The sequence below is a fragment of the Phacochoerus africanus genome, chromosome 11, assembly GCF_016906955.1.
Source record: "Phacochoerus africanus isolate WHEZ1 chromosome 11, ROS_Pafr_v1, whole genome shotgun sequence".
NCBI lineage: Eukaryota > Metazoa > Chordata > Mammalia > Artiodactyla > Suidae > Phacochoerus > Phacochoerus africanus.
In genome coordinates, this window is record NC_062554.1 from 129889760 (window position 1) to 129915557 (window position 25798).

Genomic DNA, 25798 nt, shown 5'->3' on the forward strand with positions numbered 1-25798 from the left:
CACTCCCTGTTTTCCCAGGAGGTCCTCCAGATTCCTTTGGAGACTTTGCTTTGCCCTGGGACAGAGTGCACGTGAAAGTCTGTGTGCGCCTTGTAAGAATGGGATGTCCACTTTCCCCAGTCCCCTGGAGCTCCTGTGCCCAAGCCCCACTGGCCTTCAATGCCAGATGTTCCGGGGGCTCTTTCTCCCAATGCCAGATCCCCAGGCATGGGGACTTGACACGGGGCTCAGAACTCTCACTCCTGTAGGTGAATCTCTGTGAACCAGTTACTTTCCAGTCTGGGGGGCTTCCCACCCGGGAGGTATGGGGTTGCTTATATCATGTAATTGCCCCTCCTACCTCTTGATGTGGCCTCCTCTTTGTCTTCTGGAGTAGGATATCTTTGAAGGTTTCTGGTCCATTTGGTTGAAGATTGCTCAGCACTTGGGTGTAATTTTGTTGTGTTTAGGAGAGAAGTTGAGCTCCAGTCCTTCTATTCCACCCGCTTAATCCCATCTCTTGTGGGAACTTCTTGAAAGTGTTTTTTTTCTTTTTGTTACTAGAATATTAAGTGATATCAACCTGATTTGAAAGCTGACACTTTTTTATTTATTTATTTATTTTTAATTTTTTGTCTTTTTGCTATTTCTTTGGGCCGCTCCCGCGGCATATGGAGGTTCCCAGGCTAGGGGTCGAATTGGAGCTGGAGCTGCCGGCCTATGCCAGAGCCACAGCAGCGCAGGATCCGAGCTGCGTCTGCAACCTACACCACAGCTGACGGCAACGCCGGATCGTTAACCCACTGAGCAAGGGCAGGGACCGAACCTGCAACCTCATGGTTCCTAGTCGGATTCGTTAACCACTGCGCCACGATGGGAACTCCTGAAAGCTGACACTTTTAAAGAAGGTTGTTTGTTTTTTCAAAATTTATTACTTAAGTAATGTGTATAACAATGATTTGGCATAATTATGTTAGGAGCTTTGGGGGATATGGAGATGATGAGGACTGAGTTTTACTAAAGAGCTTATGTGTGGGTAGCGACCAATGAACATATAAGAAGATTCAGGCATCCCCTCCAACTGGATCCTTTACAAGTTTTCCCCATCTGAGTAAATGGCACCTTTCCCTACATACTGCTTTAGCCAGAAGTCAGCCTTGCTTCTTTCCTCTCCTGAATTTCCCATATACAATCCATCAGTAAATCCTACAGATTATTCCTTTGAAATCTCATGTTCATCAGCTTCTCTTCAGCTCTCTATTATCTCCTCTAATCTAGGTCACCCCTACTCTAACCAGGATTTCTAGACACGTTTTCTGGCAAATCTTCCATTTCACTCTTGTTCCCTTCTGTTCCCTTGCATATACATCAGGTAGAGTTGATTGATTGATTGATTTTTTTTTTTTTTGGCTGCACCCATAGTATGTGTAAGTTCCCTGGCCAGGGATTGAATCGGAGCTGTAGCTTTGACCTACACCACAGCTGTGGCAGTGCTGGATTCCCAATGTACTGGGTTGTTTGTTTGTTTGTTTGTTTGTTGTTTTAAGGCAGAGATAACTTTGTAAAAAAATTATTTGAAATATTTCAAACATATGGAAAACACGGATGGAGTATAACAATGAATATTTTGTTGGAGTTCCTGTCATGGCACAGTGGAAACAGATCCAACTAGGAACCATAATGAATGTTTTGTACCTACCACTCATTTTTAAGGGCTATTCCTATTTTGCCAAACTTGCATCAGACCTTTTTAGGAATTAAAAGATACCGATACAGGTGATACTTTCTTTGTTACCCTGTACCATCTCATTCTGCTCCCTTTTACGTCAGAAGTAACCACTGTCCTCCAGATGAGCGGATCCTTCCTATCTGTGTTTTTATGCTTTTACTTTGTAGATATATCCATAAACAAATATAGCATTTGTTTTAAAATTTTACATAAATTGTACCATACTACTCATATAACTCTGCAATTTATTTTCCCCCCTCCACATCGTATACACACATATCCCTCTGTTCACTTAGTTTCTTTATAGTATTCTTGAGTCTGAATACACCACTGTTAGTCTCTTCCTCTACAGAGGGACACTTAGATAGTTTGAGTTTTGTTTTGTTTTGTTTTCCTGTTTCAACAGTATTGCATTGAATATTCTTATACCTTTCTCCTTGTAAAGTGTAAATATAGCACTGATTTTCTAGGATAGGTGTCTGGAAGCAGAATTCTAGGTTCACAGATTTGTCTCTCTTTAGCTTCATTATATTTGCGCTTTACTAGCCCTCCAGAGTGGTATCGGTTTAGAGTCCCACCAGCAGCGTTAGAAAGTTAAGCATCCTTTATTATGTTCTTTGACCCTAAATGTTCTTTTGTGAGTTGCCTATTTATATTCTTTGCACATTTTTCATTTGAGTTATTCAGACTTACTCATTTCTAAGAGTCCTACACACAGGCACATATGCACACACATTATAGGGGTTTTTTGTTTGATGGTTTGTTTGCTTTTTTTTTTTTTTTTTTTAGGTCTGAAGCCATGGTATATGGAAATTCCCAGGCTAGGGGTCCAATCGGAGCTACAGCTGCCAGCTTACACCACATCCACAGCAATGCAGGATCCGAGCTGTATCTGTGACCTACACCACAGCTCACGGCAATGCTGGATCCCTGACCCACTGAGTGAGGCGGGGGATCAACCCCGAATCCTCATGGATAGTCAGATTCATTTCCACTTCACCACGATAGGAACTCCAGATATTTGTGTTTTAAACCCTATAAATATTTGCTCTCAATTTTTGGCTTGTCTTACAACTTATTCATAATGAGTTTTGACAAATGTATACAACTAGGTAACCATAGGCATAACCACAATTCACATATAGCATTTTTCATCATTCACAATTCCCTTGTGCTCCTAGATCATATGCTATTTGTCTCTAAATCTGCTAAGATGGTGAATTCACATTGACAAATTTTTCTGAAGGTTCTTTGCATTCACAGAGAAAATCCCACTTACTAAGCATATTTGTTTTATTTGCTTTTTCTTTTTCAGGGCCTCATCTGTAGCATATGGAAGTTCCCAGGCTAGGGGTTGAATCAGAGCAACAGCTTGCTGGCCTATGCCACAGCCACAGCAACACCAGAAGCAAGCCATGGATCCCTAACCCACTGAGCAAGGCCAGGGATCAAACCCACATCCTCATGGATACTAGTCGGGTTTGTTGCCACTGAGCTACAATGGGAACTCTTATGTTTTTTCCTTCATACACTTGAATTAAATTTACCTATACTTTTACCTGTATTTTATTTAGTATGTTAGCCAACAGTATATTTGCACCGTAGTAAAAAGAAAAATGTGTTTTAAAAATACTGTCTCTTTCCAATTTTGTCATCAAGGTTATGCTGCCCTCATAAAACAGTTTCTAAACATTAGAAGTTATTTGTTCTTTGAAGAGTTGATAAAATTAATGTATAAAACTGTATGAGCCTATATTATGGGGGTAAGTTTAACTTAACTGATTTAGTATACTTAATGGCTATTGATTTCTTCAGTTTTTAAATTTTTTTCTTGAATCAGTTTTGGTAATATTTGAAAAATAGTCTGTTTCATCCATGTGTTCAATATATTGGTATGAAACTATAGTAGTTGCTTATAATTAAAAAAATCTCTATTCCACATAGGCTTATTTCTTACTATTGTTTGGTGTTGCTTTCTCTTTTTTTCTTAAATCTTGCTATAGGTTTTTTTGTCTTCATTGGTCTTTTCAGAGAGTCAGCTTTTTGTTTTGCAGAGTTTCTCTTTTGTTTTTTAGTTTTCTGGCTCCTTAAATACTGATCTTATCTCTAGTGTGGTCTTCCTGCTTTCTTGAGTTTTCTCTATTTTTAGCTTCTTGAGTTAAACATTTAGTTAGTTTACTTCAGTGTTGTTATTAAATAAATGTTTTTAAAGCTACAGATTTATCTTTTTTTTTTTTTTTTTTGTCTTTTTGCTATTTCTTGGGCTGCTCCCTCGGCATATGGAGGTTCCCAGGCTAGGGGTCGAATCGGAGCTGTAGCCACCGGCCTACGCCAGAGCCACAGCAACTCGGGATCTGAGCCGCGTCTGCAAGCTACACCACAGCTCACGGCAACGCCGGATCCTTAACCCACTGAGCAAGGGCAGGGACCGAACCCGCAACCTCATGGTTCCTAGTTGGATTTGTTAACCACTGCGCCACGACGGGAACTCCCAGATTTATCTTTAAGTCCCGCTTTAGCCATATCCTCAAGTCTTGACATGTAGAACTTTCATAGTTCAGCTCCAGATTTTTTTGTAGTTTTCGAATATGAGTTTTCTTTTTCTTTCTTTCTTTTTTTTTTGCTATCATGTTGACAGATTTTTCTTTATTCTCTTATTTTCCTTTTTTTTTTTTCTGATTTGGAAGCTGTATGCTGTGTTTCTTTTCCTTTAGTGTTACCTATGAAATTTTAGCATGCTATAATTCTAAATTGTCTAATGCAGTCTGGAATTATACAGCATTTCAAGTCCCCTCCTGGGCAAGGCAAGGACTTTATTACGATTTACCCACTGAATAAGCATACCCCTCCTCCGGTTTTCCTCCTTGTTTGCATCTAGAACTTTACTTCTTCTTTTGTTAAAAAAACACTTTAATAATAGTTACCACTTTTTTTGCACTCAGTGATTAATTTATTAGCAAAATGTGCCAAATCCCGTGATTGCTCTTGTTTCTGGAATTTCATGCCTTCCTTCTAGGTTCAATACTCTTGCTGAAGTGTTTCTTTCCATACTTTGAGTAAAAGTCTGTGGGTGGTAGACTGTCTTAGTTTTTATTCTATTCTTGCTCTTAAATTTTGTTTCATTTATTTTTACTGTATGGAATATATGACATCATTATCTTTGCCCTTTTTTTTTCTAATGGCGTTATTGAGTTACAACTCATATACTCTACCATTTAAAGTGTACGACTTGATGACTTTTAATGTATTGACAAAGTTATGCAACCATCACCGTAATTAATTTTTAAACATTTTCATCACTTCAAAAAGAAACTCTACCCTCTGGCCATTCTCCCCCAGTTTTTCATTCCTCTCCCCTAACCCTAGGCAACCACTAATCTACTTTCTGTCTCTATTGATTTGACTATTCTAGGCATTGCATATAAATTAAACCATGTAATATATCATCCTTTAAGAATAGCTTCTTTCAATTAGCATACTGATTTCAAGGTCCATATTATAGCACGTATCAATATTTCATTTCTTTTTATTGCCAAATAATATTCCATTCTATAGACAATAACGCATTTCATTTATCCATTTATCAGTATATAGATAATTACACTGTTTCTACTTTTGGCTGTTATAAATATTGCTGCTGTGAACGTTTATGTACAAGTTATTGTGTGGACAAGTTTTTAGTTCTCTTGAGTATATATACCTAGGAATGGGATTGCTGATCCTGTGGGAACTCTGTTTAGAGAGACTGCTGAACTGTCTTTCAAAGTGACTGCACCATCTCACATTTCCACCAGCAGTGTGGAGGTTCTAGTTCCTCCACATCCTCATCAACCTTTGTTATTGACATTTTTTGGGGGTCTTTTTTATTATAGCCATTCTAATGGGTGCGTGCCAAGTGGTCTCTCATTGTGATTTTGATTTCCTTTCTCTAATACTAATAATGATGAGCATCTTTCATGTACTTGTTGACTATTTGTGTATCTTCTTTGGAGAAATATCTTTTCAAATCCGCTGACCATTTTTTTTTTTTCTTTTTCAGCTGCACGCGTGGCATATGGAAGTTCCTGGGCCAGGGATCAAACCTGAGCTACAGCTGCAACCTGTGCCACAGATGTGGCAACACCAGATCCTAAACCCACTGTGCCACAGTGGGAATTCCTCCTTTGACCATTTTTAAATTGGGTTATTTATCTTTTTATTGTTTAGTCATAATGGTTCTTTATATATTCTGGAAACGAGTCCATTATCAGATACATGATTTGCAAGTATTTTATCCCATTCTGTGGGTTGTCTTTTCACTTTCTTGATGATATATTTTTATGTAGAAAAGTTATAAATTTTTGTAAGTCTAACTTATTTTTTTCCTTTGCTTGCTTGTGCTTTTGGTATCATATCTCAGAAATTATTGCCTGGTATAAAGCCAGGAAGATCTATGCTTTCAAGTTTTATACTTTTAACTCTTACATTTGAGCTTTTGATTCGTTTTGAGTTAATTTTTGTATATGGTGTGAGGTAGGGGTCCAGCTTCATTCTTTTGTATGTCTATATCTGTTTTATCACCATCTGTTGAAAAGGCTATTCTATACCCCATTGAATGGTGTTGGCACCCTTGGAAATCAGTTAACTGTAACATATGGGTTTATTTCTTGATGTATAGTTCTATTTCAGTGATCTGTACATCTGTCCTTAGGCCAGTAGCACAGTCTCTTGATTATTATAGCTTTGTAGTATGCTTTGAATCAGAATATGGGAGTCATCCAACTTTGTTTTTTTGTGTGTGTGGTGTTTTTTTTTTTTTCCAGGTCTGTCTGGTTCTGCTGAGTCCCTTAACTTCCCAAATGAATTTTAGAATCAGTTTATCAATTTTTGCAAAGAAGCCAGCTGCAATTCTGATACGGACTGTGTTGAGATTGTAGATTTTTCTGGAAGTATTGCTATCTTGAGTTTTCTGATCTAGGAACAGCAAATGTATTTCCATTTATACAGATCTTCTTTAATTTCTTTCAGTAAAGTTTTCTAGTTTTTAGCACTGTTTTTATCACATCTATTCCCAAGTATTTTTTTCTTTTGTTGCTAATGTAAATGGAATTTTCTACAAAAAGATCATGTCATGTCATTAGAGATAGTTTTACTTCTTCCTTTCAATATAGAGGCCTGGTGTTCATTGTTGATGAGAAGTCTCCTGAGAGGCTAATGCCATTCTTTTATAGATAATCTGTTTTTCTTCTCCTGATTTTTCAGGTTTTTTTTTTTTGACAATCTTAATGCTCTGCAATTTTACTGCAATATAGCTAGATGTTTCTTTTCATTTATTTAGCATGGTGTTTGGGGTGCACTTTTTCCTTATTTTTTTTTTAACATTGAAAACATTTTTGCTTTGTCTTGATTATATAAAAATGCATTCGCATTCCAAAAGTGTTAAAAGCAAAAGAAACAAAGTTAAATCACATGAAATCAGGTACTCAGGGAATAACCACTATTAACATATTTATAACCAGTAACCAGCGTTATAGTATATTGCTTGATAATCCCTTTAATCCACCTGCAGATCTGGCTGTTTTTACCTTGAAAACCTATGCCAAATCCCCACTCCTTCTCACCAGATCCATCTCTACTGCTCTTGTCCTTGTCACCATGTCCTCCATATCCTGGGACTGCTACTGTAGTCTCCTCACCAGTCTCCTTCCATTTCAGTTTGCTGCACAGCCTCCAGAGGATTCCTTATAAAGCATAGTCAGATTATGTCACCCACTGCTTAAAAGTCACCAGTGGCTTCCCATCAAACTTCACTTGCTCTGCAAGATCCTCTCTGACCTGGTCCCTGGTAGCTCCTCTACCTTCATCTTTGACCATAGTTTCTTACCACTCTCACCTTTGTTTATTGTGCTCCAGACATTCTAGCATTCTTGCTGTTTCACACAGGATGTGCCAAACACCCACTGGCCCTGTGGTTTTCACACTTGATGCTCCTAGGGATCAAACCCACATCCTCATGGATACAAGTCGGGTTGTTACTGATGAGCCACAATGGGAACTCCTGGTATATCTAATTTTAGATCTTCGTCAATGTGTTTGTATGTAGGCAAATAGACACAAGAAGTTTTGAGGGTTTTTTTGGTCTAATTACACAATATTGTTTATTTTATGCTTTTTTTTCACTCAACTATGTAACATATAGTTAATCACCATGCTTTTTATTGGAAATTTTTTTCATGCTTTTGTACACATGCACTCAATTTTATTTATTTATTTATTTTTATTACTCAAATGAATTTATCACATCTGTAGTTGTATAATGATCATAACAATCTGATTTCACAGGATTCCCATCCCACAGCCCAAGCACATCCCCCATCCCCCAAACTGTCTCCCCCAGAGACCATAAGTGTTTCAATGTCTGTGAGTCAGCATCTGTTCTGCAAACAAGTTCAGTCTGTCCTTTTTTCAGATTCCACATGTCAGTGAAAGCATTTGATGTTGGTGTCTCATTGTATGGCTGACTTCATTTAGCATGATAATTTCTAGGTCCATCCATGTTACTAAAAATGCCAGTATTTCGTTCTTTTTAATGGCTGAGTAATATTCCATTGTGTATATGTACCACATCTTCTGGATCCACTCCTCTGTCGATGGACGTTTAGGTTGTTTCCATGTCTTGGCTATTGCAAATAGTGCTGCAATGAACATCGGAGTACATGTGTCTTTGCGAGTCATGGATTTCTCTGGGTAGATGCCCAGGATGGGATTTCTGGATTAAATGGTAGTTCAATTTTTAGTTTTCTGAGGAATCTCCATGCTGTTTTCCACAGTGGTTGCACCCATTTACAATCCCACCAACAGTGTACTAGTGTTCCTTTTTCTCCATACCCTCTCCAGCACTTATTGTTTGTAGACTTTTGGATGATGGCCAGTCTGGATGGTGTAAGGTGGTACCTCAGAGTGGTTTTGATTTGCATTTCTCTAATGATGAGTTGAATATCTTTTCATGTGTTTTTTGGCCATCTGTATGTCTTCTTTGGAGAACTGTCTAGATCTTCTGCCCATTTTTGGATGGGGTTGTTTGTTTTTTTGGTATGGAGCTGCAGAAGGTGTTTATAAATTTTGGAGATTAATCCCTTGTCAGTGGATTCACTTGCAAAGATTTTCTCCCATTCTGTGGGTTGTCTTTTTGTGTTGTTTAGGGTTTCCTTTGCTGTGCAGAAACTTTGAAGTTTGATTAGGTCCCATGTGTTTATTTTTGTTTTTGTTGTCAATACTCTAAGAGGTGGATCTGAGAAGATGCTGCTGTCGTTTATGTCAGAGAGTGTTTGGCCTATGTTTTCCTCTAAGAGTTTTATAGTGTCTGGTCTTATATCTAGGTCTTTAATCCATTTTGAGTGCAAGTTATCCATCTTTGCCTCCAGTTTATTTCCAATGTCTTGCATCATCTTCAGCATCAACAATCTAAAGTCTTCACTCACCTTCTTCAAGGCTGTGTGAAGACACCAGCTCTCAGTGAGACCAGCCAATTTAAACCAGCGACCTCAATATTACTCCGCCATAAAAAAGAATGAAATACTGCCATTTGCAGCAACACAGATGGACCTAGAGATGATCATTCTGTCCCGTAGATGCACCAAATCCACAGCTGCCTAGGAACGATTTCCTCCCAAAAACCCCAGTGGTAGCTAAGTTACTCCAGGTCAGGGGTGGATGTGCCTGACAGTCTCCTCACGTGGCCATGGTGGGCCAAGGAGCAGGAGAACATGGGCCAGAGTAACCTGCGTGCTCCACAGCTTCCCTCGATTTTATTTAAATAGGTTATATACATGGTCTTTGGGGCTTGGGGGCTTTTTTTGTTTTTTTCTTTTTAGGGCCACACCTGCGGCATATAGAAGTTTCCTGGTTAGGGGTTGAATCGGAGCTGCGGTTGGGGTCTACGCCACAGCAACAGCAAGGCCAGTTCCAAGCCACATCTGTGACCTGTGCCACAGCTTGTGGCAACGCCGGTTCCTTAACTCACTGAGCGAGGTTAGGGACTGAATCTTCGTCCTCAAGGGCACAGTATTGGGTTCTTAACCTACTGAGCCACAATGGGAACTCCTATTTTTCTTTCTTCCTCTTTTTTCTCATCTTCCACTAAGATCTCTATGTATATTTTCAATCTGAGGACTCCTATCTTTTAGAAAATCTTTAACTTAATCCTTCGACTTTGCTTCTTTATCATTTCTTCTATTTTTATATTATTTTATCCCTTAATTTATTTTTCTTTTGTAATGTCTCTTATGATTTCCCTTAGCTATTGGAGGATCCTAAACCTTTAAAGATCATTTTCAGATTTTCTATTTTTATTCCATCCACAGTAAGTTCATCTCCTTGATGTTGTTATATTGACTTTCATGGTTGTAATTTTTCATGTATTTAAGAATTTTGCCGAGCAGCCATCGTGGCTCAGTGGTTAACGAATCCGACTAGGAACCATGAGGTTGTGGGTTTGATCCCTGGCTTTGCTCAGTGGGTTAAGGATCCAGCGTTGCCCGTGAGCTGTGGTGTAGGTAACAGAGGCGGCTCAGATCCCGTGTTGCTGTGGCTCTGATGTAGGCTGGGGGCCACAGCTCCGATTCGACCCCTAGCCTGGGAACCTCCACATGCCACAGGTGTAGCCCTAGAAAAGACAAAAAAAAAAAGAATTTTGCTCAGCTAGTGCTTCTTGACCTAAGTTTTTCATGTGCTTATTTTCTTATTGCTGCTTTCCCCTCTTACTATCTAGTCGTTTTGGTTGTTTTGTGTGTGTGTGTTTTTATTTGTCTCTTTAGGGCCATACCCATGGAGCTGTAGCCGCTGGCCTATACCACAGCCCATGGCAACACCAGATCCTTACTGAGCGAGGCCAGGGATTGATCCTGTGTCCTCATGGATACTAGTCAGCTTTGTTTCTACTGAGCCACGATGGGATCTTCTGTCTGATCATTTTGTGGTTGCCTTTTATCTGCCTCCTGAATAATCCCAGGCAGGAACCATGTATTAAATTGATACTGGCACTGTGGGGCCCCTGTTCCACTGTAATATTGGAGATAGAGGATCTAGTCACTAAATCAGCAGGCGCCTTAATCTAGGCCAAAGGCTTTGTGGCATTCTTTGCTTCCTATCATTTCTAGTGTAGCTTGAAGCATGCTGCCACTCCTCACTGTGGCTCATAGCAGTGGCTAATAACTGTTCTTTTGTTTTTGTGTTTTTCCAGCTTCCTATTAAGGGTGGGAAAACTCTACCTCAGCCCTTGGTTTCACATCTGAAGCTGACTTTCCGCATTTCCTGCTCCTCTGGAGCAGTTTGAGCCTCTTTTGTCTTGTGGGAAGCAAATTCCTGGTTATTCTTGCCTACCTACCACCTATCTACCAGTGGATCTACAACTTTAGCCTGACTTGCAGCTTTTACTCTTCGACTGTTTTCTGGCCCATAGAAATGTATGCTTTGGGATTTGTCTTTTAAACTTTCTCTATCTATCCAATGATGTTTTGGACAAAGGTGGTGAGTTTTGTGAACTTCCAAGACCAGCTTGACTAGAAATCTAGGATGCTCTTAAATACATAGATCAACTTTAATTCCTCTGCTTAAAATCTTAAAATCTTCTAATGAAGAAATATGTGTAATAAGCTTCAAACCTTTCAGCAGTCCCTTACATGACCTGGCACTTGCCTTTGTGTTGTAGACCTAGGTACCCTCTTGGAGTTCTCTCAAAGTGCCTCGCTTTCACACGGGGTTTTCCCCAGTGCTGCTAAGATTGGCATCTTCTCAACCTCTCCTTTCTCATTTAAGTACTACCTCCAGCACCTGAACACATCGCCCTCGCATTGAGATTAGAGATCTTCCCTAATCACCCTAATTAAAATAGCCTCTCCCAGTTCTCTATCATGACACTTGTTTGTTTCTTTAATAGCATTTGTTATATGTATTTTTTTTTTTTTGGTCTTTTTGCCATTTCTTGGGCCACACCCGCAGCATATGGAGGTTCCCAGGCTAGGGGTCTAATTGGAGCTGTAGCCGCCTGCCCTACACCAGAGCCACAGCAACACGGGATCTGAGCCGCCTCTGTTACCTACACCACAGCTCAGGGCAACGCTGGATCCTTACCCCACTGAGCAAGGCCAGGGATCAAACCCACCACCTCATGGTTCCTAGTCAGATTCATTAACCACTGAGCCACGACGGGAACTCCAGCATTTGTTATATGTATTCGTGTATTTCTTTATGTTTTCTCACAAAACTGAAAGCTTCATGAGCTCTTTGTGTTTGCATTATATGTAGCCAGTATATAACGCCGTGCTCAATACTTATTGCATGACTATTATTCATGCATGTAATCAAGATATTTATTGAATGTCTACTATATGCCAGAACTCTTCTTAGTGCAGAGGATGTAATGGTGAGCAACACAGGCAGCGTCCTTGCTCTGCAGAGCTTACATTCTGGTGGCAGAAGAAAAGCATCAGCAAATGGAAAAAGAAATAACGTCAATGCTAGGGTGATGGGTTCAGTGCTGGAAAACACTTTTCTGAGGAAGTAACACGAAGGAATTATCTTGTGACAAGAGGAAGAGCTTTTCAGTTGGAGAGAAGAGCGATAGAATAAGGTTCCTAAGTTAAGAATGAGCTTGAGTGTTTATAGAACAGAAGACCACTGGGACTATAGTGGCTATAGTGGAAGGAATAGAGGGAAAGAATTACAGGATAAGGTTAGAGACTTGGCTGAGGCAAGATTACACAAGTTAGGAGTTTGGAAATAACATGATACCTTAAGAGAGATGCAGCTCTCCAATACAGAAGAAGCTGGTGAAGTGCAGGTGGGAGTGGATACAGAGGACTATATACCTGCCACCCAGCAGGTGTGTTAAACAGATCTGATTAAGTTGTAGCAAAGGGATCTCTTCCAGAAAGTCATAAATCACTGCTGCATTTTTGGTTTCATTTTCATGAGGGATGCTACTTTTCAATTCATGGTTCTTATTCATGCTTTTAGTTACCCCTTTAAAACTAGTACAAGCCAGACATCCTAGGTTATGCATGTTTGCTCATCATGCTCATAAAATACAATGGAAATATCAAGGAAGCACTCAATTAATTCATTTTTGCTGAATTTCTGAATTTGTGCAGGCTTTTGGAATTTCATGTTTCCTAGTTTAGTCGGTTCAGTGACCTGAAAACAAAACAAGGTTGATTACTCAATCTTTCATTTCCACTTTTTCATTTCCCTATGTTTTAGAAAGCAAGTGACTAGGGAAGGCAGTGTAGTCAAGAGTGCCTCACTTCCACATTTTTAAGAGCAAACTTTTGAAAAATATCTTTGCAGCAATCTTCTAATTAACTACCATGCGGATGTGTTTTCATTTGTCAGTTATAACCTTTTGTGGTCCTGTCAGTAAAACTAACCATTGCTTCTATATCATCCTCTTTTTAAAAAAATTCTTTGTAGTTAACCTAAGAGACTCCCTTTTTATTATTTCCTATCCTTCACTGAACATGTAGTGATGACAAGGAGCTATTTTGAGTTTCTCTACAGTAGACTTTATAGTTCCAATTCTTTTGCTGACCCTACAAGCAGAGGGCTTAGAGACAGTTCCTCTTCCTTCTAATAGTGACTACTTGCTTAAGCCACTGCCAGAATATTTACAGGTAGTTACACACTTACAAGTGGTTTTGTTTCAAAAATTCACATTTGATCTGAGTTTTGGAATTTGGAATGTATTTCCCCCCGGAAAAAAAAATTACAAGTGGTATTATAAACGGACACGTTTCTAGGTTACTCTTTAATGTAGCTGAAATACTACAATTTTTGATGAAAAATATTGTGAAAATCACATCTCAGAAGCACAGTAGTTCCACTACATGATGTTTAAATAGGATTTGCGGGGGGAGTGAAGTTGGATTTTTAAACACTTTTGTTTATGATAAGAGGTAGGTGGGCCATAAAGATGTTCCCATCCAGGCTTTGGAGGGAGCCATGGGAAATGCTTCTGGAGGAAGCTGTCCCCACCTCCTGCATGGCAGGGACCAGCCATCTGCATGTGAGACAGTCTTAAGTCAAATGTTTGTCGGGAGTATCTATATGCTCTTATTAGTTACAAAATGCGAAAATTCATTTAAAGTCATCTTAAGTGAGGGATTAAAAAGTTTATATAGTTTGAAATTTCCTAAGCAGATGTTTATGTTGGTGAATACTTTTTTGATGCATTTATAAACAACATATTTACATGTTTAATGATTATTTTTAAATGTGTGTTTGATATTTTTCCCCCTTTGTGGTTTTTTGAAAGTCTTTTTATGTTTGGTTTTATTCCTAAAATTATTGATTCTCTTTAGTTTTCAAAGAACGGAATTTAATTCACTTAACTAAAAAAAGAAAAAGGTACTGTAATGTTTTTGTTTCTTTGGAAACAAAAGAACATCCATGGCGTATGGATGTTCCTGGAATAGGGATTGAACCCCTGACACAGCAGCAGCATGAGCTGCTACAGTAACAATGCCAGATCCTTAACCCTCTGCGCCACAAGGGAATTCTGGTACTGCAATGTTAATAGTTGAAATGATTTTAACTCTAAACATGTTCTGTTTTTAATTATTTATTCAACATAATTTTATTTTAAGAGTTTTCATTATATTGGAGCTGATTTTTATCATTTATTAACTTATATCCCAAAGAGTGTAGTATAATTCCTGACCAAATGATATTGTAGGGAGTTACATATAGCATGTAGAAGAGCATGTAATGTGGGTTCTAATTCTATTAATTGTTTATTCAGTTATGTAATTATTCAATTTAGATACATTTCTCAGCTCTCACAGCTCCTGTTTCCTTCTCTATAAAAGGATGCTGATGAAACTTGCTTGCCTCACAGGATGCTAAAGGTATTACACAGGATTGCTTGACAGTGTATGACAGCCCATAATACTACAGAAATGGGTTGTCAGAGGGTCAGGTAGGGAAAGCTTTTGTGCCATTGTGTTTCTTTTCCCTGAACTCTGTGTTCATAGTCAAGTTTCTCAAAAGAATAATCTACATTCATCAGCTTCACTTTTTTAAAAAAAATTGAAGTATAGTGGATTTACAATGTTGCGTTAGTTTTAGGTATACAACAAAGTGATTCAGGTATATATACACATATACATACACATATATACATACATTTGTGTGTGTGTGTGTATTCTTTTTCAGATACTTTTCCCTTATAGGTTATTACGAAATGTTGAATGTAGTTCCCCGTGCTATACAGTAGGTCCTTGTTGGTTATCTATTTTATGTATAATAGTATATGCTAATCCCAAACTCCTAATTGTCCCGCCTCTCCCAGTTTCAATTTTAATCTCTCGTTTTTGTCCAAAAAACCAGTAATATTTAGCATTTGTATTGTTATGACTATGTAAATGTTCTTCACTATGAGTCAGGCACATGATGAATATATTTTCTTTCTTCAGCAACTTCCCATCCACCTTTGGAATGCTCTGTTTTTCTCTTTGCTTTGTTTAGTGTTGTGTCTATCACTAGATCTGTAAAATTCCTCTCAATATGGTAAACACTTCAGTTATCCATCACATCCACTTTTTTGTTGGTTTTTTTTTTTGTCTTTTTTAGGGCCACACTCATGGCATATGGAAGTTCCTAGGCTAGGGGCTGAGTTGGAGCGGTAGCCACCAGCCTGTGCCACAGCAATGACAGATCTGAGCTGCGTCTGTGACCTACAACACAGCTCATGGCAATGCCAGATTCTTAACCCACTTAGTGAGGCCAGGGATTGAACCTGTATCCTCATGGATGCTAGCCGGGTTCATTACCACTGAGCCACAATGGGAACTCCCTTGGGTTGTTTTTTTTTTTTTTTAATAGTTGATTTACAATTTTCTGTCAATTTCTGCTGTACAGCAAAGTGACCCAGTTATACACACACACACACACACATATATATATACACTTATTTTTCTCACATTATCCTCCATCATGTTCCATCACAAGTGATTAGATACAGTTCCCTGTGCTGTACAGCAGGATCTCATTGCTTATCTACTCCGAATGCAGTAGTTTGCATCTACTAACCCCAAATTCCTAGTCCATCCCACTCTCTCCCCTTCTCCCTTGGCAACCAAAAATCTCTTTTCCATGTCCATGAGTTTGTTTCTTTTCTGTAGATAGGTTCATTTTTGCCATATATTAGATTCCAGCTCTAAGTGATATATAGTATTTGTCTTTCTCTTTCAAACTGACTTCACTTAGTATGAGAATCTCTGGTTCTATCCATGTTGCTGCAAATGGCATTATTTTGTTCTTTTTTATGGCAGAGTAATATTCCATTGTATATATGTATCACATCTTCTTAATCTATTCATCTGTCAATGGACATTTAGGTTGTTTCCCTGTATTGGCTATTGTGAATAGTGCTGCATGAACATAGGAGTGCATGCATCTTTTTTTTTTTTTTTTTTTTTGCTTTTGTCCTTTTAGGGCCTCACCAGTGGCATATGGAAGTTCCCAGGCCAGGGGTCGAATCAGAGCTATAGCTGCCGGCCTACACCACAGCCACAGCAACACCAGATCTGAGCCATGTCTGTTATCTACACCACAGCTCATGGCAATGCCAGATCCTTAACCTACTGAGCAAGGCCAGGGATTGAACCTACAACCTCATGGTTCCTAGTCGGATTCATTGCCACTGCACAACGACAGGAACTCCAATGTATCTTTTTCAATGAAAATTTTGTCCGGATATTTGCCCAGGAGTGGGATTGCTAGATCATATTGTAGTTCTATATTCAGTTTTCTGAGGTACCTCCATACTGTTTTCCATAGTGGTTGTACCAGTATACAGTCCTACCAACAGTATAGGAGGGTTCCCTTTTCTCCACACCCTCTCCAGTGTTTTTTATTTGTAGATGGCCATTCTGACTGGTGTGAAGTGGTACTTCATTATAGTTTTGATTTGCATTTCTCTAATAATTAGTGACGTTGAGCATTTTTTCATGTGCCTGTTAACTAGCTGTATGTCTTCTTTGGAGAAATGTCTCTTCAGGTCTTCTGCCCATTTTTCATTTGGGTTGTTTGTTTTTTTGTTGTTGAGTTGTTTGTAAATTTTGGAGATTAAGCTCTTTTCATTTGCATAATTGAAACTATTTTCTCCCATTCCTTAGGTTGTCTTTTTTTTTTTTTATATGGTTTTCTTTGCTGTGCAAAAGCTTGTAAGTTTGATTAGGTCCTATTTGTTTATTTTTGTTTTTATTTCTATTGCTTTGGGAGACTGACCTAAGAAAACATTTGTATGGTTAATGTCAGAGAATGTTTTGCCCATGTTCTCTTCTAGGAGTTTTATGGTGTCTTGTCATCGAATCCATTTTTAAAACCCGTTCCTTTTTCTTGGAGGTATTCCTCTGGGAGCCTTTTGTCTTCCTATTCTAATCTGGACTTGTTGCTCTCTAGGCCTGCTGCAAAGCTTTCATCCTATCTGTTCCTTTCCTCTTCATCCTGGGAATTTCCTTTTCTTCTTTTCTATTTTGGATCGTGTTTCCTGGTTCCTGTGTTTGCTTCTTTCTTGATTTATTCCCTTGTTTTGGTATAGCACATCCTCTACCGCCCACCTTCTATTCCCACTCACCCCCAGCCATCCAGCACCAGATCCTCTTTCGGCAAATCTCGTAACATCTGTGAAGCTTTTATTCTCCTTCCAGTTCACCTGTTGGATTGACCTCACCCTCCTTTGTGCCTCCACAGCATACTTTATCATAGCCTTGGTCCATCATACTTGTCAAGCACCTACTCTATATGTCAGGCACTATGTTAAACACTAGGGCATCCACCATTGAGAAAATGAAGTTCTTACTCCCAAGGGAGTTCTGAAAGATAAATAAGAACAAGGTTCTCACTGGAGGCAGTACTGCCCCCTAGCGGCCATTTGAGAAAGTGGGAAATTTTTAATTATCACCGTAATGGGAGATTATGTCTGCTATGTAGTAGTCAGGGGCCAGGAACACTAAATGTCTTACGAGTCCTGCACAATTTTAGAATGTTCCACCACACAGTCATGTGTGAAAATCTGTTCATAGTTATCCAGGCCTGGGACCTGACTCCATTTTGCACATAACCCCAAACCACTCAGCACTTTTTACCTTGTCATTGCTTGTGCAAAAGATGGAAAACAGCTGTGTCCATCAATGTGGATTTATAGAAGAAAAATTTTTTTTCGTTCTTTTTTTTTAAGGGCTGCACTTGCAACATATGGAAGTTCCCAGGCTAAGGGAGGAATCGGAACTGCAGCTGCCAGCCTGTACCAGTCACAGCAACACCAGATCTGCCGCATCTGTGACCTACACCACAGCTCATGGCAGTGCAAGATCCTTAACCCACTGAGCGAGGCAAGGATTTGAACCCACATCCTCATGGATACTAGTCGGATTCCTAACATGCTGAGCCACAGCAGGAATTTCTAGAAAAAAAGAAATTTAAGTAGCATGTGTTTATACAAAAAATTATGAATCCCTTGGATGATAGATTCATGCAGCAGCAGTGAAGAGGAAAATGCTTGCCTTACTCTGTACATAAAAGTAGGATAACTTTCCTGAGTTAATGTTAAAAAAAGATTTTGGGAGTTCTCGTCATGGCTCAGAGGTTAATGAACCCGACTAGGAACCATGAGGTTGCGGGTTCACTCCCTGGCCTTGCTCAGTGAGTCCAGGATCCGGCATTGCCGTGAGCTGTGGTGTAGGTTGCAGACAAGGCTCGGATCCCACGTTGCTGTGGCTCTGGTGTAGGCCAGCAGCTACAGTTCCAATTAGACCCCTAGCCTGGGAACCTCCATATGCCGAGGGAGCGGCCCTAGAAAAGGCAAAAAGCCAAAAAAAAAAAAAGAAAAGATTTTGTTCATTAGTATGTATATGTATGTATATAATGATATACTCTGCATAGCTTGATGACTTTGTACACACATGTACATATAAGAACATATAACTGCTACCTGGATCTAGATAGAGTGTTTTGCATAATTGGGAAACACAAGGTAAATTTTTTTTTGTCTTTTTTTTGCCATTTCTTGGGCCGCTTCTGTGGCACATGGAGGTTCCCAGGCTAGGGGTCCAATCAGAGCTGTAGCCACCGGCCTACGCCAGAGCCACAGCAACGCGGGATCCGAGCCGCGTCTGCAACCTACACCACAGCTCATGGCAGTGCCGGATCGTCAACCCACTGAGCAAGGGCAGGGACCGAACCCGCAACCTCATGGTTCCTAGTCGGATTCGTTAACCACTGCGCCACGACGGGAACTCCACCTTTTCTTTTTTTAGGTCCGCACCGGAGGTTCCCAGTCTAGGGGTTGAATCAGAGCTATAAGCTGCTGGCCTACACCACAATCACAGCAACGCCAGAGCCACATCCTAGCCGTGTCTACAACCTCCAGCACAGCTCACAGCAGCACTGGGTCCTTAACCCACTGAGTGAGACCAGGGATCAAACCTGCATCCTCATGGATCCTAGTCAGGTTCATTAACCACTGAGCTGTGAAGGGAACTCCCTAACCTTATGTTTAAATAGAATGTTACATTTTCAAATATTGTACCCATTATGTTTTCATATATACAATAAATACAGTCCAAAATGTCCAAAGAATCTGGACGCATAAGGAAAATTTCATATTTATTATATTTTTTACATATCAGCAGTTGGGCCCATTACTTAATTTTTTAATTTTTTTGCTTTTTTAGGGCCACACCCACAGCATATGGAAGTTGCCGGGCAACTGGTCAAATAGGAGCTGCAGCTGCCAGCCTACACCACAGCCACAGCAATGCAGGATCCAAGCCGTGTCTGCAACCTATACTACAGCTTATGGTAACTCTGGAGTCTTAACCCACTGAGCAAGGCCAGGGATTGAACCTGCATCCTTATGGATCCCAGTCAGGTTCATTACTTCTGAGCCAGAACAGGAACTCCACCCATTACTTTAACTTTTACTTGAGGAGGTAATTTGAGGTTGAAGAAAAAGATATTGAGTATATCGTTTACAAATGTAACTAACACATATTTATCCTGCTTCCCAATTGTACGGACACTATGTACCCCCAAAAAGTTTCCTTCCCTCCCTTCTTGCTGCTCTCAGAGGTAACCACCATTCTGACTTACATCTCCGTGTTTCTTCACATACTCCGTCTCTGTTAGTTTACATGTGTAGGAAAGGCAAATTGAACTAAAAAGAAACAACAAATCTTTGCAACCAGAGTTGCATTTTATCAGTCTAATTATGAAATGTTTTAGATCCCAGTTTCAAGGATAATGAATTACTTAGAGCATTTCAAACAGTATTTTTAATTGAAATGGATTTTGGTACACAAAGCTAATGGGAAATATGAAATAAATTTGAGAGTCCTTTTAATAGAATTTAAATGTTACTGAATTAATAGAAGCACATAAAATGAGGGAGTCTCATTTTTTATTTATAGAAATGATTTTTAAATTCTTTTTATTGACACAGTAAACATAATTATATTTTTGTACAATGTTAAGAAACTATGTGAATATTAAAAATTTAAAGTAGATTGCTTGTCTTTATACTTACTCTGAATTTATCCACAGAAGTCAACCATATATCTTCTCTATAGTTTCTCATATTTCTGTTTTTGCCTAATCCATCCTCTCTTCCCCATTGCCTTTAAAAAATTATTTTTTATTAAAGTGTAGTTGATTACGTGTGTCTTCAGTTTCTGTTGTACAGCAAAGTGACCCAATCACACACAGTTCCCTGTGCCATACAGTAGGGCCCCACTGCCCATCCATTCCAAACATAGCAGTTTGCATCTGAAAACTCTCAACTGCCCATCCATGCCTCTCCCTCCCCCGTCCCCCCTCCCCTCTGAGAACCAGCAGTCTGCTCTCCTTGGCTGTGATCTATTGCTGTTTTGTAGGTAGGATCATCTGTGCCATATTTCAGATTCCACAAATAAGTGATATTGTGTATGGTATTTGTCTTTTTCAATCTGGCTTACTTCATTTAGTATGAGAATCTCTACTTCCATCCATGTTGCTGCATTTGGCACTAGTTTTCTTTTTATGGCTGAGTAATATTTCATTGTGTGTGTGTGTGTGTGTGTGTGTGTGTGTGTGTGTGTGTACACGATGAGGGTATATATATGGATATTCTTAATCCACTCCTGTCAATGAACATTTAGGTTGTTTCAATGTCTTGGCTATTACGAATAGTGCTGCAGTGAACGTAGGGGTGCAGGTATCTTTTTCAGTGAAAGTTTTGTCTGGATATATTCCCAGGGGTGGGATTGCTGAATCATATGTTAGTTCTATGTTTAGTTTTCTGAGATCCCTCCATCCTGTTTTCCATAGTGGTTGTACCAATTTGCATTCCCACCAACAGTGTAGGAGGGTTCCCTTTTCTCCACAACCTCTCCAGCATGTGTTATTTGTTGACTTGTTAATGATGGCCCATTGCCTTCTGACAGTGTGATCTCTGATTTCATTTTAAGTGACTGTGTTTACCAAATGCAGCCTGAATTACAGTGGAATTTCACAGCAGGAGATATGTTTCCTGTTGGATTTAATCTTGCACTTTCCCATATCATAATGTAGGGAATTATTTCGACATGACACTTTTAATAGGGCCATCACATTTGTAGATATACTTTACTTCCTAATTTTCACCATTTCAACATCCTTTACTTTGTCTTGGTGTGTTTTCCCCACTCCGTTAAGATTATTTCCTCCTCATTCAAATAAATCTAGTCTGTTATGTCTGTGATCTTTTGTTTTCTATATAGAATAGCTTCTGATCTTTTGTTTTCTCTATAGAATGGATGCAAATATAAATTTTCCTAAATCCAAGTTTATTCAGTATAAATAGGTACAAGGATCTGAGTACATTTTTATATATTCTGGTATGATTGGATCTGGAGCATATTAAATATATTAATAATATAAATATCTGTTTCTATATTTCTCTTTATGTGTGTAGAAACTTATTTTATAGTAGTAAAGGGAGCTTTACAAAATATGTTCTGAGAGGGGAGCTGGGTCCAGTAGGGTTGAGAAACACTATTCTAGACAAATTAGTGCAATGAAGTCTTCCAGTATTCAGCTCATACTGTTCAGGACCGAGTGGGAGCCTGTGGCAGGGAAGTGATCTATTACGGCAGCAGGTGGAATGAGTGACAGGGATTGTGGAAACAGGAGACTGCTCAGGAAAAGTTTGAGCTGATTTTGAAAAAGTATGCCTTTTCCTGTATGTTTCGATATGTCTCTCTCTTCTAAACTGAAAGTTCCTTGAGGGGCAGGGACCACTTTTCCTTACTCTGAGTACCTAGTACTGGTACTTGTCCAGGGAAAATACATACTAAATATTAGAAGAATGGGCAGCTCCACACAAGTGTGCAGGTTTGATGAGGAAACAGTAAGTGTGAAGCCAGATTGCCACAAGAGTACCAAAGATTGGATCATTTATTTGCCCAGGGCCAGGAGAAAATTTAGTAATTATTTGACTACTTTTGGAGGATCTCTCTAAATCTTTAAAGAATTTAAATTAAATTAGCATATTATTCTGAGGAAAGGGTCCTTATAGGGTCTATGAATTTGGATAGGAAAAAATTACATTGTTATTTTTATTAACCTTGAACTGAAATTTGGCATTTCCTTTAATTTTGAATGCAAGTAATAGTGGTAGTATTACTAGTACCAATATATACATATGTTTTTGCTACTAGAAGCCACAGATACTTTCAATTTCAGTTGTTCCACATACCTCACAATATTGTTTACACTCATTATTTTTTTATTATGTTAAATAGACCTACCACATGATCTTGTTATTTAAATCATTAATTAAGACACACTGGAGTTTCCTGATGGCTCAGCAGATTAAAGATCCAGCGTTGTCACTCCTTTGGCACAGGTTCAATTCCCTAGGAACTTCCACATGTTGCAGATACGGCCAAAAAGGAAAAAAAAAAAAAAGAAGCACCTATATGACCTATCACAATTTTTAAGTAATTCCACTTTTAAATTATATTTTAAGACATTATTCAGAAAGTCTAGACTAAGCAAATTAATGTATAGTGATAGAAATCAGATGAGTGGTTGCTTGTATGAAAGACTGACTGGGAAAGGGGTGCAAGAAAACTTTCTGGGGTGATGGAAATGTCCCATGTCTTTGGTATACATTTGTCGAAGGTGATTGAATGTTAAACTGAAGATCTACATTTCACTGTATGTAAATTATACCTCAGTTTTAAAACTGAATACATTAAAAAATTCTGAGAAGGGGTCTGTGGGTTTTACCAAATTGCCAAAGAAATCTCTGGGAACAAAAGAAGGTAAAGAACCCTTTTCTGAGGCCATCAAGTTGCCTTTGCCTTTCTCATTTAAGTGCCCTCTTTTTCTCGGTTGCTTTTGCTCTTCATTTCCTGTTTTTTTCTGAATGTATTCTCATTTTTTTGAGCTAAGGAAAGTCAGAAAAGAAAAAGAGCAGCTATGAAAGAAATTCCCTGCTTGGCTTATATGCCAGTCTCTTCAAGTCAGTAAAGCTGTAGCCCTCCTAACATAGTTATATACTTGCTTAGACTTGAAGAAATTTCTGCTATGAATTACTCTTCTAAAAACTAATTTGTAGGTGATTTCATAATGAAACGATTTTTCTTACCTCCAGTTTCACTTGGAGTTTTACTAGGATTTTTATCCCTTTATATCATTGATTATGCAGTTCTGTTATGAAGTAGCCATGAACGTTTGTAACACAAATTGGAAGAAAATAAGATAAATGTATTAAGACTCAGAAAAGCATGGAGGAAATAGTGTGAAAAAAAGAACATTTCTGACAAATCTATTCCACATTTTTTCTAGAAATTTTATTTAGGTATTCTTTGATATAGTATGATTATATATTCGAAGTTCAAATATATTTTACTTTCATAAAATTCAGAGTAATACAGATAGCAGATATTAGCCTATATTTATTTTAAACCTGATGATGGTGCTTGAAGATGTTAAACCTGGTGGTGGATACTGTAAAGAACAAACATTAGATTCTCTTACAGGACTACACAGTGCTAAGACTAATAGTACAACTCTTGTCTTATGTTATACTTATAACTATTAGTTTTTCTCTGCTGGTCTAATATTTTCACAGTCTTTTCATCTAGATAAATTTAATAGGATACTTGTTTTAGTAGACTACAAAATATTCTAAGAAAGATTGAACTAAGGCGAATAGTTCTAACAGATGGTCCAGATAGCATCTGCATGTCTTCCTTGCAAATAAAAAACCTAAAATACTGTTTGGTGGTTTCTTTGCAGCCCCTCGTATGGAAAACTTAAAATGCAGAGGAGAAGCAATAGCTGAGGGTATCAGTGAAGCCATGAAGGTAAAAGCTACATGCTGAATTACAAAGTGAACAACATATGTATCTACGTTTTTGCTTTCAACATTCGTATGTGTTTTGTAATAGGAATTCTTAGCAGTAGTCTTTTATTTTATTTTGTATTTTTTTATTTTTTTGGTCATTTCTTGGGCCACTCCCGCGGCATATAGGAGGTTCCCAGGCTAGGGGTCTAATCGGGGCTGTAGCTGCCAGCCTACACGAGAGCCACAGCAACACGGGATCCAAGCCGCGTCTGCGACCTACACCACAGCTCAGGGCAATGCCGGATCTTTAACCCGCTGAGCAAGGCCAGGGATTGAACCCGCAACCTCATGGTTCCTAGTCGGATTCGTTAACCACTGCGCCATGACAGGAACTCCCAGCAGTAGTCTTTTAAATAGATCTTAAATGGATTTATTAAGTGACAGTACAGTTCAGAATAACTACCATTTATTAAGTACTTACTATGTGCCAGCATTATACCTGGCTTCTTTTAAAGGTTGGTTACATTTTTGAGTTTTGAGTTAGCAGAAGCAGTCCATCAAATAATTTTTTTTTTTTTAAATCTTTTTGCCTTTTCTAGGGCCTCTCCTGCGACATATGGAGTTCCCAGGCTAGGGATCTAATCAGCCGACCGGCCTATGCCAGAGCCACAGCAATGCGGGATCCGAGCTGCGTCTGCGACCTACACCACAGCTCACGGCAACGCCGGATCCTCAACCCACTGAGCAAGGCCAGGGATCGAACCCGCAACCTCATGGTTCCTAGTCGGATTCGTTAACCACTGTGCCACAACAGGAATTACATCAAATAATTTTTGATAATAATGCCAGCTAACATTAGGTCAACAATTAGTATGAGTCAGATACCATCTAACTGCTTTACATGTATTACCTCATTTAATCTTTACAGTAATACTCTAAGGTAGGTTCTGCTATTTCCCTATTTCATAGATAAGGAAACTGAGGCACAAAGGGCCTAAGTAGATTCCCTACATAAATAATAGTGCCAGAATTTAAACTTTGGATGTTTGGCTCCGGTGCCTATACTCTTAACCACTGGGTTATACTGTGTTGACACAAATAATCGATGAACAGTATATAATAAGAACAGAAGAGAGTATCATTAGAACCTTGGGCTGGGAAAAACGTAGTCAGCCACACATCTTGGTAGAAATTGCTGCTAATCACAAAGATCAGATATCTCAAGTTAATGATTTTAGTGTCTTTTTCTATGTTATGGGAAGATGCAAGAAGCGAGGGTTATTGAAATTCTTCCTTAGTTACACATCTTAACTGTCTAGGAGCCTGTATATCCAAAGCACAGTGTTTCATCTTTCTTTTTCCCATCCTGAATGCCCCAGGGCACCCTGTGTTGGGCGACTGCAGTGGGTTGTGACTTAATCCTTTATGTAACGGGATGATGAGCAAAGTCTTTTCTGTGATGGCTAAAGCAGATGTACAATGTGTGCTCGGTAGGCCGTGAGACAGGCTGTTTCAGTCAGCCTAAAGTTCAAGCTGAATCACGTGTAAGCCAGGGTGATTTCCCCAAACCTCAGTATGTGAAGATGTCTCCCATCAACTGCATATCCAACGTGGAGTTTTAATATTATTATAATAAAACTATTTATATTCTTAACATTTATTTTACCCAAACAGAAAACATCTGGATATCTAGTGTATGAAAATTATTTTTTAAACTCCTTCAGAATCACACATTTCGATCA

General features: G+C 38.9%; 1 protein-coding gene across 1 annotated transcript in view; it reads left to right on the top strand.

The window, feature by feature from the left end:
- The window catches only part of NSL1 (NSL1 component of MIS12 kinetochore complex), a 45189-nt gene that overhangs the window by 15964 nt on the left and 3427 nt on the right, over positions 1-25798 (top strand). The window contains exon 5 of the mRNA XM_047754134.1: positions 24008-24075. Coding sequence (XP_047610090.1) covers positions 24008-24075 — 68 coding nt within the window. The remainder of the gene's footprint in view (positions 1-24007; positions 24076-25798) is intronic.